General features: G+C 40.1%; 1 protein-coding gene across 2 annotated transcripts in view; it reads left to right on the top strand.

Annotated features, from left to right (window-relative positions):
* klf5l (Kruppel like factor 5 like) overlaps nt 1–14,337 on the top strand; it is a 30,772-nt gene extending 16,435 nt beyond the window's left edge. For both annotated transcript variants that reach the window (XM_033649299.2, XM_078172324.1), the window contains exon 4: nt 10,185–14,337. In XM_033649299.2, coding sequence (XP_033505190.1) covers nt 10,185–10,363 — 179 coding nt within the window. In that variant the 3' untranslated portion in view covers nt 10,364–14,337. The remainder of the gene's footprint in view (nt 1–10,184) is intronic.
* Nucleotides 14,338–20,390: the final 6,053 nt, after the last annotated feature.

Genomic DNA, 20,390 nt, shown 5'->3' with positions numbered 1-20,390 from the left:
ATTATGGAAGAAAATCAGCTTTCTTGGATCTCTTGCACCTAAATAATAGCATTAAATTTTAATTTCTGAGAATCAGGACTTGCACAAATTCACACCTGTGTGCTGCCCTCTGAAATCAAATGTATTCACTCTTTCTGTCCAAATATCTGAACTAATTTTGGGATTCAAACCAGCGACCGTCCAGTCACAATCTCACCACTGTAACCACTTAGCTCAGAGTTGAGTTGGCTTCAGTTTATATATTTGTGTATTGCTTATATTGTCACATCACCAGTTTCGTTACACCCAGTAGAGGTGAAGAACACAATGAAAAGGAAGATTGACATAGAAGCATTAGCATTAGTTTTCTGAAGACTTTTTTTTTTTCTCCGCCATGTTTATACGTGCTCAAACCTGTCGTCTGAGCTTCCCCAGAGAGAGAGAGAACAAAGGAGGGAGGGAGGAGGAAGGAAAGAGGAAAAAAAAGAGGGAAGACATGCTGTTAAAACACCGCTGTTAAAAGGCCAAACCAGTTACTCCAGCTTTTCAGTCCCTTTTCAGAGGATGGAGGAGGAAGGTGGAGGGGGGTTTGCAGAATGGGGGAAGGCTGGTTTCGATGTGTTTCCCTTCTGTAAGATGAAACCTGCGGATTCCCAGCAGCCTCAGACCTAGATTTGAGAGATTTACTCATGCGCTGTGTGTGAAAACAGTGACGAGAGAGAAAGAGCGAACACGTGAATGAGCGTGCAAATAGAAACAGATCTCTCTGTGGTCATAAACAGATAAGATGAAACTTTATGGATCGCTGTGGGGAAGTTGGCTTGTTGCAGCAGGATACATCAGCGCATAAGACAAATAGATTGTAAAATATGCAGTGAGAATAGTAAACAGAACAATACAAGAAACTAGTAAGAGAGTAGAGACATTATTCAAGTACGCTGTTGACAATTTAGACACAAATGTAAACAGTATTAGAGAGAAATGTCATATATGGGCTGTATAACATGGTGAGATTGACAATCCCATCGTCACCATCTTACTGGCTAAGCTAACAAAGACGAACAAATACTGTAAGTTGTTATCAGTTTGTCTATGACATATTTGACCACTTTGACAATAGTTGAATCATCTGTGGTACACTCATTTTGCACCTGGAAGAGGTTTTGTTATTAACATGACATCAAATAAATCAAACTGTGAAACTCATCTGCTCCCCTTAGGCATGATTCAGAATTGTTGTGGTTCTTTTTGCATCTTGTTCTCATTGCAGAACAGTTTTAAGGAGATCCAGTGGGCTATTAGTTAACAGTGTTTTTGGCTTTTTACCCCTATAAACCAAGCTATGTCTCCCTGCATCACAGGGTGAATGACCAGTTCAAACAACAACAGGTTATTCCTTGTCAGATTGCTTTATTCCAGTCTTTGTTCTTTCTTTCCTTATTCTGTTTCTTCCCTTCCTATCCCATCTGGCATCCCCCTTTGGTGTATCCTGACTCTTGGTATGGGAACCACTGCATTTAAAATCTCCCCAATGTTGCAAACTTAGCAACTGTATTTCTAGATTCAGCAGGTTTTTTTTTACGACAATATACAGCCAACTAAGTTCCCCTTAAAGAGAGCCACTGACACTCCTCAATGAATCGACAGTCCCTTCTGCACGTTGTGTTAATTGACCAAAAATCGCACCATATCGCACAGCAACATGTAGCAGACTGCACTTTGTCCAGAGTTCGTGTGGAAAGTAAACGCCCCGGTAAACTCATTCTGGTCACTCTGTGAATCTCTTAAACTGGCTTCACATGCGATCTCGCAAAACCAGGCTTGCCTAATCTTGTTTTGTATCAGTTGATGATGACTCATAACTTGAGCATGTGATGAAATACTGGCCTGGCTGTTGTAAACCGCACTGGAATATTTTAGGCAAAATAAACAAAACCTGAACAAGTGTGTGGATGTTGCATAGATCAGGCCTCTTCTCTCATTACTTTCTAATCTTGCACAAATATGGTGATCTGTAGGGCTGTCCCCTGAAAGTTGGATATTCAAATCATCAGTCAGACGTTTTGGTCCCAAGATTTTGCTCCAGAGTGAGTGCTCATAACTTTTACAATACTGTTTGGTACAAGCTGCTGCAAACACGATGCAAAGAGGGAGGAGGAGAGACTCTGCACCGTGAGGCTCTGACATAACTTTATCTCCTCTCTGCTTCCTCGAAGTGGTGAATTTTTCGGCTCACAGCAACTTGAAACACAGTCTCTGGCTTTTGTTTGATATTTAGTATAGTAGCAAAAATGTTGCACATTTCCGCTGTTGTTAGCACAGCAAGTTTGTCACAGGGATGGATGCTTTTTGGCTAATAATCCAATTTTAAATGTCTAATAGTTTAACAAAATAGTCTTTTTCTGCTCATTGAACTCATAGAATTTGGCAATCTGACACTTTACACTGCACCTAATTTTGGACTCCAAACTTTACTTTAAAAATCTAGTCCAGTCCCTTTTTGCATTAATTTGAAATTGTTTCAATATGTAGGGTTTTTTTTCACTCTCTGACTTGTATACTCTATCTTTATCAGAAGTGATTAATGCAGCTCTCTGTTTGCTAACCTGAGTGGTAAAGCCTGTTCACACCTTCAACTCATACAGAATGCTGTGGCCAGTCTTTTGTTCACAGTAAATAGAAAAGATAACATAATCCAAATTGTAGCCTCTTTGCAGTGGTTTCCAGTTGATTTTAAAACATTTCTAATTGCTGGCTTCAGACATAATTATTGTTATTATCATTATCATTATTATTATTACTATTATTATTACTATTGTTATTCCTCACGTAGACTCTGTGTTTACACCCTTGTTTACATTTGATGACAGATTGTGATTGACAGACTTACTGATAAAATAAAACCATAGTGTCTCTATTCGTGTGACTAAGGGAATTGAAGGCCAATACAGACACCAACAATTAAATTCAACAATTGATCGTTCTATAAAATATCAACAGAGCAATACCCACCCCAATATCCCAAAGCCTAAGAAGTCTTTAAAAACAGTGAGTTTTGGCATTTAGCATCTCTAGATCGATTACTCAATTGTTTCCACTCTAGCATGCAGTGCACCTGTGTGTCTGTTTGTGCATGCCACAAGGAGCGTTTCTATATCTGCTGTCATTCTTTACAGTAATCTAGGGCTGGGCGGTATGACCTAAAATTTATATCACGGTATAAATCAAATCCCTTCACGGTAACGGTATTTATCACGGTATAAATTTAAGTGTAAAAGTTATAATAGAAGTGTTTCTGAATGGGTTTTGTAGTCCCTTAGCAAAGCTTAATTGATAAAAAAAAAAACAACAAAAGCAAAGATATAATGTATCTTTAGAGCATTTATTGTGCAGAATGCAGATCTCAAAACTCAAAATTAAAACCCAGTACTCTATGGTGCAAAATGTCCCCTGGGATCTATATCAAAAGGTAATTTCCTTCTTTTAGCAAAATCCTAAATGACTGAGTTGTGTTTTTTCCACCCGGACCTTTATGCTCTGCCATTTCTCCTCTAATCATCAGGCTGTAACCTGTGACAGGCTGCTATGATACCACAACTATCACACATTCACATATGGAGTTTTTTGTGGAGCCCCTAGCGTCACATAGGTTTACATTACCAAAGGTTTATGACAAACTCTCTTGCTGAAAACCAACTCCCGTGTGCGTGCGGCGAGAGAGGAGAGGGAGAGACGCTGTGCTGCTGCCAGAGGAGACACTGAATGAGTTCACTCTGAGCGGTAAGTCGCTAAAAGAGTCTGAGAAGTCCGGGGCTGTTCATAAGACATTAACTCACTCACTCACAAGTTCTCCAGCAACACATGTTGCACGTGCTACGCTAAATCACGGACGTGAATCAGCTCCTCTTGCTCCGCTGTCTCTGTGCTCGCAGCCATTTTTGCACTGAGGCAGGTGCGATGACGTCATCGACGATAGGACGGTAGAGCGCAAATCTCTACCGTGGGCCAAGTTTATATCATTTCTACCGTCTACCGCATATACCGTGCAGCCCTACAGTAATCTATACATTGCATCAGCGGTCTGTCATGTGCCGGCAGCCAATCTTTAATGTTGTGAAACATCAACCCTCATCGGTGTCTGTTTCAATTCGCTGGAAGTGAGATATGAATTCTTTTTTTTTTTTTTCCAACCTTCAGGCGATAGTATCAGGAAGTTGTGTGGGTCTGAGAGTGTGAGTTACAGCAAGAGTATGTCAGTATCAGTTGATTTCTTCACCAGAAGTAACCTACTTTTCGAACACTGATACGCACTGATCACCATTATAAAGAGAAGTCATCTTCTCACAAGGTTTTCCTGAGAAATAAAGTTGATGGCAGCTCAGGAGATTAACCAACACTGGAGGTGATTAGCTTCAGTTGTAGATGTTTATGTATCAAATTTGGAATTGGTCAGGGTGAGATGAAACGGTGGTTCACGAGTTTACTGTCCCCTTGCAGCACAAACTATTTGAAAACCTTTCTGTGTGGAGTTTTTATGCTCATAAACAGGTTGCTGCAGTTTCCTCCCACACGTCAAACACAAGCATTTTAGATAAACTGTAAACTCTAGACTGGTGTAAAGGTGTTCATCTGCGTGTATCCTGCATCCCACACAGTGCATGCTGGGACTGGCTCATGGCTGATGCTCAAGCCTGCATGAGACACAGGTTAAAATCTTGATGTAAAAGGACTGTTACACTGGACTCCTCCAAATCAACCTCATTAGCTCCAATTCTTCCAAGTGGTGGTGACGCAGTTGTTTTCTACAGGTGAATGTATCTTATACTTTGGTATTCCCGCTGTCAACAACACCAGGCCAGACCACAAACAGGCTGTCAGTTTGAATCCCTGCTTCAGCTTCAGTGTTATCAATGGACAGAGCAGCCTTTGCCAACGTGCCTTTGATTGAAGCGTGAACCACCTGGGAGCTGTTGATGTGCATGTTGTTGGAGTGCATCACTATCTGCGGTCACTGACAGCCCAATCTGCCCCTCCCACCTGTACCAGCCAACCTTGACTGTGGCCTCAGCAGCCATTTGAGCTCTGCACGCTGACTTTTGTAATTGTGTTAGTGCGTCTACGTGTGTGTGTGTGTGTGTGTGTGTACAGAGTAGAGTGCTATCAGCCTGATTAGGGAACCCTCCAGCCCTCTTCACAAACACTAACTGAGCTGATAAAGCTAAGAGGTCCACAAAGAGTTTATGGGCGTCCTGGAGAGCCTGAAAGTGTTTGCTCTTTGACTCAGTAAAACCAGGAAGAGATGGTTATAAAGTGTTATTATCATGCTCTGGTGTATTATACTACACTGTGGATAGTCATGTGGGGCATGAATGGTTTGAGGTAGAAGAAATAAGTTTGCACGTGGTTTGAAAGATCTACGCATTTTAATTTTTTTGTCAATACAGAATCTGCTTTTTTGGCCTTTAAGTAAAGGAATTTGACTCCAGTTCTGTTGCCCTCAATGTACATACACAGAAATAGACATACACTTAAAACAAGGACAACAAAGCTGAACAAAGATAAAACTTAAATATTTAACTGCTATGTAAAGATATAAATATATAATTCTAAAAAGGAAAGTATAAAACACTGTAACAATAACAATGATTTCTGTAAACAGTAAGACAATAGTGCAGTGGTGCAAAGGGTGCTGGAATAGATATGAATGGTGAGAATGGTCACACTGCAGCAATTCAGCTATTTACACCCATCCCAGTGACATGTTATGAATCCCACTGCTGGCTGTGATTGGCTAGTACTCGTCACATTTACATGTCAAGGTCGGAGGCGGTTAGGATTAGCACAAAGATGTCATGGTTTGGGCCAGTACTAGACATTCCCAGATATTCTCTGAGATTAAACTGGTAGTTCAAGAAGAAAAAACCTCACAAATGTACCGCCAGAGCCAGGTTTATTAGACACAATCCAAGGAAGGAGTAACAGGTGATGGATGAAGCACAAGACTTTCACACAAGAGTCTGGGGTTAGAGTCCCTTGTGAGGCTATGTTGGCTCATGATTTTCAGTTTTCAGGATGTTTAAAGCTGCTGAATGCACATTGTGGACATAAACTTTAGCAGAATCGAAAAATATAAATGTGGTGCCGTGTCATGTTCTTGTTAACATCATATTTCAACGTTACTAGGATGTCCAGGAATATACAGCTGGGTGCAAACAGCATCTCACTTCATGTTATAAGGTTGCGTTACACACATGAGGTGGGTGGATATGACAGTACATACAGTGTGCTTGAAATTTGTATTTGACTTTCATGATATGTTTAATGTTGAAAAAAAAACAACAATGGGTATTTAAACTATATAAATATATATTTTATAAGTATCATGGATGTTTAGTGTTAACATGGATGGAAACATGCTGATATAACTACTGTTATTTCACTCTGATCTCACTTAAAAAAAAATTTGGCATAAGTGAAGTAATATTGTTTGTTCATTTTTTTCTACAAGTGAGGGGACACTTTTTTTAGTGTAATTTTTTTATACAGGTTTGATTTTAACCTCATGTTGGCTTCATTCTGAAGTCATGTGGAGAACAGAATCAGCAGTAATCAGAGTACTTGCTAACTTTTAAGACAGAGCTGAAGTCCCCTATATAGAGTACATACAATTGTTCCTCACAAAGTACACAGCAGCACGTAACAAAAAGCTTTTCTTGTCCCTGAGTGATTGATGCACTGTTACACTGCTTGTACATTTCTGAGTGTGTGTTTTGCAGTGTTTGTGTGTGTGTGTTTGTCCATTATGGTTTATGACGTATTCTTACATGCACTCATTAGTGTGTTTGAAACAGAACGAGAGAGATAATAGAACGACCGTTTTAATCAGCCACCTGATCAAACAACCGCTGTCTGTTTTGTACGAATGCCTGTAAAGGCTTTTGAGTGCTGATGCCTTTTAGATTTAAAGGAGGACACGGAAATATATTGTGCAAGAAGCTGAGAGGAGAAACTGTGCATAGCTTAAAATCACTACAGAGTGAATAAGGGTAAGATCATTCAGCTGAAACACATACAAAAAGCTCAATTTAAGCCCCTACGAGTTTCAGTTTTTTGGAAAAGCTCATATTCAGCTATGTTTTCATGAGAACTGAAATAGAGACAGCTAAATTTCAGTCAGGATCTTGACTTTAACAGCCATACAAGTATTCTCCAGTCAGTTTTCTTGTCACTTTTCAGGTAATAAGTTAATCAACAGGTAAATCTCCTCCTTCAGATGAAAGGAAAATAAAAGCATGTACGGATGAATGAATGAATGGATGGATGGATGGAGGGGTAGGTTTTCACCTGACATTTTGGCAGCTTGTTTAGGAATATATACCACTCAAGTGTGTTTGTTCTGCGCGTGTATGTGTCGTGTTTCACCGGCCTGTTTGCCAGCCCTCGGGGGATAATAGTCTCAGAGAGGCGGCTGTGCTTTTGACCCCGACAGCGCAGCTATAGAGCAAAACCAAACACACCTGCGGCTCGAGAGCCTCAGCCTTTTATATGGAGACATTTGTACTCCGCCTCTACACACACATCGAGAGCGGTTAACTCAAGAAACAGGATATCGTCCTGATAGGAGGCTGGAGTGCCTCAGAGTCTCTGATGTGGGGTTGAGGTGCTTGTTGTATTAAAGCGGCTTCTTAGGTTCAATCATGTGGGGATAAAGGAGATCCATGCTGCTGTAAATGTGTTTATGATCACTTTAAGATTTTGTTGGACTAATAAGGATGGGATATTTTAGAAACATGCCATATCATGAGGAAGTTTTTTTCTTAAAAACACTTTCTGTTATCCTTATTTCTTTGTTCTTCATATCACCTGACCCCCCTGTGCTCTTTGGACCCCCACGCTCTGCTAATGGCTGCCACTGAGTGATTGATGGTCAATAGAAGAAGCTATCTAATCAGCACTAACGAGGCCCACGCTGGTAATGAGTCCTTGATGGCCCCAACAGCCAAAGACAGTCAAACTCTCTTGACACTGGCTGATAAAAGAGTTCCTCTGGGACTTTTCAGTCTAGGACGCAATTTAGAAATACATTTTGTGCCATTAAACCTCTGCAGGATAACTAACAACAAGAAAAAGTAATGTTCCAGCTCAGCAACATATAATGTTAATTTAAAAAAAATGGAAGACGCTGAGGTAATAATCTAAGAGAGACATTAGTATTTATTTTAGTGATTGTTGGGGAAAAAAAATCAATGATGAACACAAACAGGTTTCTTTGTATAAAAAAAAAAAAAGTGTCTTAAAATTGATGTACAGCATTATCCAAGTGTCTTGTATCCATTCATAGGCTTAAAAAGAGCATTTTAGGTTTACAATTTGGCTGAACACTGAAGGAATTCCAACATGGAGAAGTTTCAGCTGGTTGCAAGCTTTAATCCTCACCACTAGATGCCACTAAATCCTCCTAAATCTTACACACTGTTCCTTTAAGATGACATTTATTGAAAATGTCATATAATAATTCAGGACATGAACTCTTCCTTTTGGCTCTGGAAAGTATCAAACCAGTTCAAGGACTTTGGCTTCAGCAGAGTTTTACTGTTTAGTTATCTCCTTTCAGTTTTGTTTGTGCTCCTGCCTCGCATTGATTCTCAGACATTAATTTCCACCTTGGCGATGAAACATGCATATTTTTTTTTTCATGTTGTTTGCATACCAGCCTATTCAACAGCTTTTGCTCTGTGTTGATGATTAGCTCACTGTTTGGCAATAGCACGTTGTGGCACAGCAGAGAAATGTCAGTGTTTGGGTGGGGTAGGATAAGTGTTGTGTTAGATTGACTTGGCACGTTGTTCTTTGGCGCCTTGAATATCCGCCTCGCAGTTTCTGTCTTTTCATTCCTTTTTATCCAGAAGTACCTTATAATTTTGAAACAATAGGGTATGCTTCGATCAGGAAAGTATTTCCTTACTCATAAACATTTGTTACAGCATTTTACATTGTGGTGTTGTTTGCAAGCGTGAGATACAAACAAAACAGGCACACACTCATCAAACAATGATCCATAGACTGACGACTGGTTTAGCTGCCAAAACTTGAAACAGTTACTGTTGGTGCGTCTTTGTCTGAGCAGTGTGGCTGCCAGAGCAGAACTTTGTATACTCATCTAGCCATGACGATTTGTTGATCCGTGTCCTGTGTGTCTTCAGCACATCTGGACTTTACAGCATGTTCGCACATACAGGCAGTTTTTCAGTAATATCAGAGGAACCCCTCTCAGGCATATTGGCATTAATCCCAGCATGTAATAAATTCAAATAATTTCATAGTCAGATTCCTCCTTCTTGTGAAAAACGCAAATCGCCTTTGTGATGACTGCATAGTACAGTTTAGTCATTCGTAATTTAATTAACTCGAGCATGCAAACCTGTTTTATCATTTCTCTCATGGTGTTAGCTTGTTTCAGTTTCTGGGCCGAATCCAAAATCAGTCTCTGGGAAAGTGTGGGTAGATAAGCAGGGAAGCATAATTCATTTTCTTAAGAAAAAAAATCACATTAACAAAATTATTGATTAAAGATGAGAAAAGTTTCCATGGGAAAAAAATGCTCTGTTTTTTAATCAACAGGATAAAAAAAAAATCCTTTTTCTGAATTAACGATATTATCTTCTTAATTTAGAAAAAAAGCAGATTTTTGTCATTATGCCATAATTCTATGGTAATAATGTTAATTTATGGAAAATTAATAGATTTTTTTTCTCATAATTCTGAGATAATAATCTTGTCCATTCAGAAAATAAAGAGCAGATTTTTTTGCCATTATCTCATAATTCTGAGGTAATGTTGCAAATTTAGGAAGAAAAGAGTAGATGTTTTTTCTCACATAATCTCATAATCCCGAGTTAATGATCTTGTTAATTCTGAAAAAAAAGAGGATACAGGTTTTTTTATCTTCAAGTGAGTGCATTACGCTTTTGTAAATATGTGTGAGTCTCCCCTTTCCTTAGAACTACCAAGGTATCCTTGAGCAAGGTGCTTACTGCAGTGTGACTTTTCAGGGACCAGCAGCAGATGCTGTATGTCTCAGTGAATGAAAAAAAAAAAAAATTACATTTACAAGCAGACTTTATATACCGGTACATAATCTTGTTTTCTGATAAGATGCCCTGTATGTTTCTAATGCCTTCTTTCTGTCCTCCTCTCTCTGGCAGGTGAGAAGCCCTACCGCTGTACGTGGGACAACTGTGACTGGCGTTTCGCCCGATCAGATGAGCTCACCAGACACTACCGGAAACACACCGGAGCCAAACCCTTCAAGTGCATCGCCTGCAGCCGCTGCTTTTCACGCTCTGACCACCTGGCCCTGCACATGAAGCGCCACCAGAATTAACTCCGACATACCTGTATATACAAACCATCCCAACCATCACACACAAATACAGCAGTATCCAGACATAACAGCCACCTGAACTTAAGCCCATTAAAGGAATCATGAAGAGATACAGTCCCAAAATCATCCCTGTGCACCTGTGTTTATTCTGGCGCTCAGTGCTATAAGTTGAGTGATCGTCAGCATATAGCAGTATCCAGAGCACACCCACATCAAACACATTTAGTTGGAAACCAGTGATGATCACATCTTTGTCGCTACACCTACTGGTTGGTCAGGCTTCCTGTTCAATGGAGGGGTCTGAGGGAGATGGAGTTAGCTCTCTTTATGCTTCCTGATCTCCTGGTGAAACTCCTCTGTGGCAGGTGAAAAGAGGCAGACTCCAGGTGTATTACAGGAGTCACATGGTACCACACACCTTCCACAGGCCAACTGGGGGTGCAGTTAACAGTGGGAATTGGAATGAAAAAGGGAAAATGCACAGAAAAGAGAATCCAAAGGCAGTTTTTTGACGAATTATGGACATTTCAGGCGAACTGGCCTTGTATGAGTTAGTTGTTCTGTTATCCAAACAGAGAAAGTAGTTCCCGGCAACAGAACTGTCACGGCAAGCTCTATGATACGCAGTATTTCTGAGATAATACTCGTCATCTGCTATCAGTCAACACAGTGTTTGCGGAAACACCAAAGCTAATGATCTACCAGGGACTCTGGGATGATTTTGGTGTCTGTTCTCATCACTGAACAGATGCAGTATGTTCATTTAAAACATACACTGGTCCGACGCATAAATACGCAACCCATACACATTCGCTCGACATCATGGAACTATGTTGTCAGGCTCTTCCGCAGCCTGTGGAACAACCTGAAAACACCTCCTTCTCCTGTAAACATGAACTATATGTTTTCCTACCAATCTGCTGCCACCTTCATCATCAGCATCATCACTGTCAACTTTTATAATTTTGAGGTATGAACTTTTTCACGGAGAGGGGGAGCTGTATTCCCCTCAGTCCTGCCTTTGTAAATATTTGTTTATATCTGTGTGCATACATGTGTCTGAGAATTCAATGAATGTATTGCGATTTATACTTGACAGCCTTTTTTTTTTTTTTTTTAAACAAATGTTAATATGAGTCATATTCCATGTTGAAACTTCCTCCGGATATGATCTCCCTTTAAGGGCCAAAAAGAAAAAAGTAAACACAAAAATCAACAAACACAATCAGAGAACTCTCCACGGAAAAGTTAATAATCGCCCAGTTATGCTTGTTTCAGCACAGGTAATACCTGTCAAGCTCAGAGAGCAGAGTGATTTGCCAATGTTTGTATCCATGACACTGCCCGTTGCTGCGGCAACCAAGCTCCTCTGACGACAGTCTGCGGTTTGCTTGCGGTTTCTATTCAGCGCTGTTTTTTCCCCCCCCTTTTTTTTCTCTTCTGTATTTGTTCAACACTTCAACTTCAGAAAGAAAGAGGTGGGTGGATAAACCTGTTATGTAATCATTCCTTAATGTTTTAATGTACAGAGCGGCTGGTAAATTACTCTCACAGCTCACAGTCAGTCCTGTTTCCTGGACCAAGGGCAGGTTAACGTTCACTTGATTGCATGACATTAATTGTCAGTTGTGGCTCCGGCATTCTTTTGGGGTTTATAAAAAAAAGTCTCTTCTGCCAGCCCAGGATGCCCACGCATTTTTGTGCAGTGGTGTAGCTTGAACGTCTGCCAACGACAGGAATTACATTTGGGGAAAAAAATGTTGCACAGTACAAATGAAGAGTTCGAGAGTCAGTGTCACCATCGTTGTTCCTGACAATCTTCTGCCACCTTTTTCTCTTGTAGAGAGAATAAGATTAGAAGTTAGAATAAAAGAAACTAACATTTAGGGTTGGGTTCATGTTTGAACCAAAACCAGTTATGGTGCCGTTAGCTGGGATTCAGTACCTATACCCAATGCCACCTTTTTTAAGTATTAAACTCTTTTTAATGAATTTTAAACTCTTTTGTAAAGGCAGTAATAAAAATCTTTGAACAAGCAACAGTGAACAAGCAATTTTGCTTGTCTCTGCCGCCAAGCACCCCGAAGCCATGAAGGTCTGCAGCTGGATTTAACATGAATTAGTACTTGGTAGTAGCGACGTAATTCGGTCAATACCCGTAAACATACCTAGTTCAGAACCCAAACTCCAGTGACATCACCACAGACAAACAATTTGGAGACTGAGTTAATGTGTAAATCTAAACCTGCCCTATATGAGCTTACTGGTTATACTGGGTTACAGTGCAAACTTTTCCAGTTTGTCGGAATAATAACTGAAATTCAAATGTCTTCCAGTGGAGCTTGTATAGTGATCAATGACATGTACAAAAATACAGAAATCCCAGAGTTGAGAAACTGTATTTGAGGCAGTGAAATACTTTATCTATATGAATCATGATTTAATTGTCATTCATTCACTTTATCATTGATCATCCACACCTGATCTCACCTTTTCCTCACTGGTTCTAGCACTTTGCCTTGTCAGAATACCAGATACACATCAACGTAAAGTGATGCGTGTTAAGGAACAAAACTGAACGTTAGCAATGTCATGTTGAGAAATTTCAAGCAGCTCCAGTTGACTCGCAGACTTGCTCAGTCATGTTTTTCAAGCCGCCTTTCCACAAGGGGGAGCTGTTTGTTTAGCGCAAGAACAGTTCTATACTTGTACCCCCTGTCAATTTGTGTTTCCTAGGATAGCGAAGGAATGGCCTGCCTTACTCTTCCCTTTAATTGGCTTACCCTGACATTCTTACCATACCACAACCAGCTCCAACCCTTTTGCTGAGACTTAATCAATCCAACCAGTGAAGACAACGAGTATTAGCCAGTCACAGGCAGAGTGTGGCAAGTCATTCCTTCACTAACCTAGGACTCGCAGATTTGTGCCCTGCCTATTGAAAATGAATGTAACAGCAGCAGCACGTCAGACCTGCTGATGTTGACATGTTGGTGTCGACCCCTACAGGCAAAGAAAGTAATAGCTCCTGCGATTGCTCCACCTGCAGGCAATGAATGTTAAAGGTGAATTTTATTTAGAGTACTGTTTGCATTGTGTTCAGTTACTATTCCAGGCATTCACAACCATAGTTCAAGGATGAAACTTTTCTTATTAGCAAAGTTAAAATTGTAGTAATTTTCTTACCGCAGCTGTACCATATCACCATGTCTACATTTGTAGTATTAAACTGCTGCTGTTGCAGTTTTTTTTGTTGCCTGTAGGTGGCGCAGTTTGGGCTGTAACTGAAACTAAAATTTCTGGCTCTGACACTGTAGCTGGATGATATTGGTTTGGTTGTTTTCAGTAGTTGTCTTTGCCCTTTTAAAAACCACAGACTTTACGAGCAGATACTTAAACTTGGCATTAACTTAAGTGTAACAGGTTGGTGAAGCCAAAACATTTAGACAGTCGCAGAAACATTTTTTTTTATCGTCATTGCAACCTCACCCTGTTTGCTGAGGCTGCAGGCTCCACCCACCTGCACTCCATAAAAACAAGTGTGCCGCTTTGATTGACCCACGTCTGTCCAACATGTGTTCATTTATGGGAAACACATCCTGTTATTTCAACACTATGATTGTTTTATTTTTTTTAAGAGTTTCTTCTCGAGGAAACAAGTTCTCCTGTCTCCCTCATGGAGGGAGCACTGACCACCCACTGTGTACATAACTTTAGTTTCAGCTTCAACAAAAGAATTTGTAAATATTTGTTTGCTTTTATTTCCTATTATAATATTAATATTTTTTTTTCTTTTTTTTAACTAATGGGATTTTAGATCGGTTGTATGTAAATGCTTGTTTAATTTTGTTTTGATACTAAATATATGTGTGTAAGAGAATTTATCAGTTTATATGCAAATTGATAAGAACAACATATTTTTTGTTTTCTGTTTGTGCAGATGCTGCAATGAAATAAAAAGATTCATAAAATAATTGTGGATCGGGTTGTTTTTTTGTTTCCTTGGTCACATTTTGTTCACATCAGCTTTCAATACTGTCTGAAAAAATACATGATGATGACAGAACATTTTTAAGGTCTCAAATGCTAGTTTCAAGTCGTCTTCAATACAGCATGATGACCATTCTGTAAATTTACAGTCCTGTTTAGAGTAAAGAAGACTATAAAGCAGGGTATGCTTTAGAGCATTGCTACCTTGTGACTGGCAAGTCACTACAGTGGCAGTGTCCTCGGATTCTGAGTCAGATCCACTCCTCATTCCTCCACAGCTCCAACCTCTTGTCCAAATATGGTCACTTCTGGCTCCAAAAAAAAAAAAAAAAAACAAGATGGCAACGGCCAAAATGCTGAACTCCTATGGGTGACCTTTGGTGGCTACATTCACTTCTTTTACACAGTCTCTGGAAAGAATGGATGAAATGTTCAGTAGACATTAAAATGTCAGCAGCTGGACAAACTGACATCGAAAAACAGTCATTGTGCGACATTTGGTAATGGTGTAGAAATGTTTTTGTTTTGACGGTGTGAGTAAAACAAACCCAACACAAAAAATGCCTTTAAATGAACTTGTTCAAACCAAAGAAAACACAAAGTCAATGTCAATTGTATGGTGCAATTTTTGGCATTGCCTTTCTTGAGTTCAGTCGTTAATTTGCTCTCATCTTCCAAAGATCTGATTTTCTTGTCAACGTGATTTTTGCACGGCGCCGATAACATCCTATCTATGAGGAGATAATAGACTGGGTCAAACATTAAAAAGAAAATATTGACGGCTTTTGACAGAAACGTAGAGGAAACAAGAGTTAATCATTCTCCCGCATCGACGACTCTGCTCCATTATGGCACAGCAGGTCGGAGATACCTGATTGTCTTCGCGTGACGTGGCAGGTGAAAGGTAACCCCGCCAGCAGGCAGCTCTGCTGGGGCTGCGTGACACAAAAGAGCAGAGGGGGGAAAAAGTCAACAATTAAGCAAGAAGAATAAGTCGGAGTATAAAGATATAAAGGCAGAGAGGGTGGAGTCCACTGCTGTATTTTGCTGTCAGGGAAAGTAATCATTATGTTTGTGCCAAGATGTTGTCAGCACAGAGCCTCGGAGATTTGCCTCATCATCTGAGACAACGCCCTTAATGTTAACACATGTACTCTGCATGTGCATGCACAGGTGTTGGTTTCTGTTATCTGTGTACAGTATATACATCATGAATCACCAAGAAATGTGTTTGATGTGAATTCCTGTCTACAGCGCAGCTTGTGTATTCTTTTCTCTTGAAGACCGCCATTGTTCGTAATTCCATTTCTGTCTTTTCCCCAAAAATCAAATAATGTTTACTAATGCCATTCTTCCATCCACTAAGTACTTTGCTGCACTTTGAATATATTCATTCCTTTATTGCATTTTTATCCACACTGAATGTCCTGTGTCTTGTGTTTTATGCTCTTTGTTGGAATGCGTCACTTGAGTGGCACAACTAATTTCATTGTATTCCTATGCAATGACAATAAAGGCTTCCTAGATTTAGATCATGGATTGCTATTCATTCATGCATCTCAGCTGACCACTTCCCTTCACATTTCGGTACTGCCTACGTTGCTTCAGCTAGGAGGTCAAAGGACCCGTGCACAGTTTCTATATCCACAGTCTCGCCAGTCATGTTAGCAAATTTGTTGGCACAGGTGGAGATCTGCTATCACTGTCAGCAGAATCCAACACATCTTCCATGGGGCAAAATGGTGGATGATCACGTAACACTTCATCCAACGCAGAATGGTTGAGTCATAGAGCTTTAGCACGCTGTCACCAGAACAACCACCACATCCTGCATTGATTTGTATTTTCCTGTTACGCGCTTACGCGATACAAATGTTTCCCTCACTTTATTTATGCAAGTTTGAATGCTAGAATATTTTGTGTTTGCTTGCTACATACGCATGAATAACTTGTGTCATGAACTGCCACTAGTATGTCCTTGGCGTCCTCTGTCTCCGGAGGATCTCAATGCTGATTGACTATCGCGACACATGCTGGTCACTGAAGTACTGGTTTTTCAACTGCACCGCTTCATTTGCGTATTTCACGTCATTCGTATTTCACATGACTAAATTAAAACAATAATAAAACGTTGTATTATCAGCATTAAGGAGTGGACTGTCCACCACTTTGGTCCAGACTTTAATATCTCAACAACTGTTGGATGAATTGGCGAGAAATTGTGGTTTGACACATTCCAGGTAACCAGAGGATGAATCCTACTGATACTGGTGATCCTCTGGGTTTTTAATCTAACACAACCAGCATGACAAACTTCTATTTATCCAGTGAATCATCACAAAATCTACTAGATGGATTTGCACAGAATTTAGTGCAGACAAGGTTTCCAGAAGAAACTATGAATGTCTGCACTAAATTCATCTTTCCAGAAGAATACTAAAGACTCTGGTGATTCTTTGACTTTTCCTCTAACCTCACAGTAATGTTAAAATTTCTGTTTTTGGGTGAAATGTTTCATCAACATTAGGATGGATTGCCATGAAATTTTGTCACACGTTAAAAAAAAACCTTGATCAGTGATTTGAGTATTTACAACATGTTGTGATGTTCACAGAAGTTAAAAGGCACTTCGGTTGGCACCAGCAGTGCTCCAAGCTGTTCCCTGCAGGTACCCAGATGACTCACCTGTTTATCTACAATCAGTTGCTTTTTCATTTGCTGTTCAGGAACATTTCTTTGGCCCCAGTCTCCTGAACGCTCACCTGAGGGCCTGATGAAGCTGGCTGCTCAGCTCGCACCTCATTCCACAGTCGCAGCAATAAAACTCCTGTTAAAACTTGTCCGACTGTTCCTGCAGTACTGCCTGCAGTCCCCTCAGAGAAGTGAAATATCTCTCTGATGAACAGGCACAGAAGAACATGAGAGATTAAATAGCTGATACAAAGGGGGAAATAAACACCAAAAAAACACTTTAAGTCATCCAGAGATGTTGTCTCTGTTGTCGTTTTGGAGCTGTTCGTATCCATTTTTTTAAGTCGTGACTCTAGGGTTGTAAAATTTGGTTCTGTATCAATGATCCTATTTACATCTGCTACCAACATGTGTTCCAGTGATCCAAACACAAGTCAACAGCCAACACACCTCACTGTTCACACCTGTGTCTATCATGCATTTCCAGCTGATCACTCAGGTTCAGATTTCATTCCTGCCTATGGCACATTCACTAGAAGGCCAAAGTGCTCCGAGCACAGTTATTACATCTTCACTCCTGCTAGCTGTTTGCTAGAATATACACTTTGCGGTTGTGTCGATACAGCTGGCGATATCACTGTCAGCTGAATTCAGCATGAGTCCTTTCATGGGGCAAAAACAATGGACGGTCACACAAAACTTTGTCCAACTCGTTATGAAGTGGGCAAGTTATAGAGCGTTACATTCCGTATTGATAACGTAGTCCTTGTCGGTGATGCATCAGCATTTATGCTACAAAAGATATGTGGTCGAATGCATCCCAGACCACCTCTGCAAGGGGTCTGAGTGATCTGATCGCAATACATCTGTCCACTTGTGATTGGATCACCCAAGACACACATTTATACAACCCAATCACCAGATTGTAATAGCAACACACATGCTGTAGTTAACATGTGGTTAGGTTTAAGCACAAAAAACACTTTGTTATGGGAAGAAAAAGATCATGTTTTGGCAGCAAAATCCAACCTGGAAATGCATCGTCTCTGGAAAAAAAAAAAAAAACACTTTTCATGGCCCAGTCTCCAGTAAAAAAAAAAAAAAAACACAGCAAAGGGTTGCTAAAAAACATCTTTGTTTGGTGCCTAAAAAGCTACTTGTAAAAAGTGATGGGTGGCTAAAACACAACCAGTTTTGTTGGTGTTTTTTTGGTCTCAATCAGTGCCTTGTAGTGGTCCACAGCTCAGCAGGTGTCTGGCCTCAGTGACACAAGTCAGCTCATATACTACATCACTTCAGAAACACTGATGTGATACAAATGAAACGTGCAAATATAACATTATATAATATTCATGGTTTGCAGAGATGTGCAATGCAAACATTTTCGTCTGGGGACTGGGCTAGTTAATACCAGGTGTAGACAGGGCCTAAGATTTAGTGATGCACGTACCTGCTCTCTCATTGAAATTAAAAGGGACACGCTGACAGTGCATACAGTAGATGTTCCACTCATTCCAACAAATGCTCAACATGTATATATGATCTCACTGAGATTCTATGCAAGTTTTAAGCAGATTTATAAAATTTGGGCCAAATACATTGTGAATCAGTGGCTGTTTTCATCAACTATCTTCCAACTATGTGAAAAAGAGACAAGAAGTTGAGCGCCAGTAATTTTAATACAGCATGGCCTTTCATTACAATAAATTGTAAAAAAGTTACTTATTTTTATTCCTTAATTTTTTAGTTTTCTGTTTTTTAGTCATCTTGTAACTGTGAGTGAAGTGTGACATGAATGCTCTGTCTGTAGTAAGACATACAGCAACATCAAGGTGTATTAAAATCTTCCATTAGCCTCTATTGCATCCTGTGTTCCAACCATCAAAGCCCAGGTGTGAAAGCACTCACGGTCCACACAGGTGTTTTCACTTCTGTCACTTGATTAGGCCTCCTCTCCGGACTGTGAGTTTGTACATACCTTTCTAGGAGGCCGTTTACACGTACACGGTGATTTTGATAAACGGAGACATCTTTCTTCGTTTGTGCCCTTCATTTACACGCAAACGGAGATTTCTCCTCTGAAAACGAGTCTTTCTAAAAACTCCGGCCAGAGTGGAGATTTTGGAAAACTCCGGTTGCGCGTTTGCATGTAAACTGAGATAAACGGAGATAAACGGAGTTATAGGCAGCCGACGTCACAGTATGCGCCGGAACTTGCGCCTGTGTAAAAAGTGCAACCTATGTTGCTATGGTGACAATGGATACATGGAAGGCTTGAGCTTCTCGTTACACTGCCACCTACAGGTTTGGCATGCTCTTGTGTATATATACACGGGTAAGTGTAAACGAAGATCTTTTTGAAAACGGAGACGGTGCAATGTCCGTTTATGAAAATAGCCGGCAACGTGTAAACGGCCTCTAAATCAACATGCCCTCCACTGTCTTGTTAATGTTGTTGCACCTGTTAGGATGAGACAGCTTACTCCTTTACTAGCTTTTTTACTGGTACACTGGAGTTCAGTGACCTCATGTAACTCCTACAATAAGTCTACCATACTTTAACCTGAACAGAGGCCTAATCATGAGTGAAACTACCTGCGTTGGTGTGCAAGAGCTTTAATTCATGAACCAAACATGATGGAAATTCAGTCAAACTGATGATCCTTCTGTTTTATCAGATTGATGGTGACATGCACGTGATCAGAATAAGCAGCTTGAGAAAGAAAATGGAATGAAAACAGAAAATGAACAACAGGCCTCTCTGCCTGTGAGAGCCTGGAGGCAGAGTCAAGGGTCGTTAGAGGGAATTCAGATCGCCTGGTCCGACTGCTACAACTCATATAACTCTGTGTCAATCTCCTTTTGTCTCCCCTGGTGTTCACATGTTTGGTTTCAAGTTGTGTTTGGTGCTTTTATATCATTTCAGCTTATTTTCTTTTATAATTTGCATGAGTCCTGAGGTGGAACTCACGTGTGCTCTCCCGTCATTTCAAAATATGTTGAGTCATGTTACAACCCTGCTCAAAACTTCTTTAAAACCCCTTTTCACATTCTGGTCTTTGTGATCTGTTGGAAAAGTTTTTGATTTTTGGTGTCACTATTCTAAGAGTTGTAACTCCACAATTATTTTCTAACCATTAGTGTTCAATTGGTGCACCCTACTTTCAGTAATTCGGATTATTTCTAATGAAATCCAGACAGACTTCGTCTCAGTAAACAGCAGGTTGTGTGTTTGTCTGCAGGAAAACACACAGGTCAACATATGTGGGGAATTAAGTCGCTAAAAACAATTATGATATGGAATTTATTGATCCAAGTGCAAGAACACACAGTATGTAACTTTATC

Source organism: Epinephelus lanceolatus, chromosome 11, assembly GCF_041903045.1.
Source record: "Epinephelus lanceolatus isolate andai-2023 chromosome 11, ASM4190304v1, whole genome shotgun sequence".
Lineage (NCBI taxonomy): Eukaryota > Metazoa > Chordata > Actinopteri > Perciformes > Serranidae > Epinephelus > Epinephelus lanceolatus.
The sequence above is the reverse complement of the archived record's forward strand: the minus strand, read 5'-3'. Positions and strand labels throughout refer to the sequence as shown.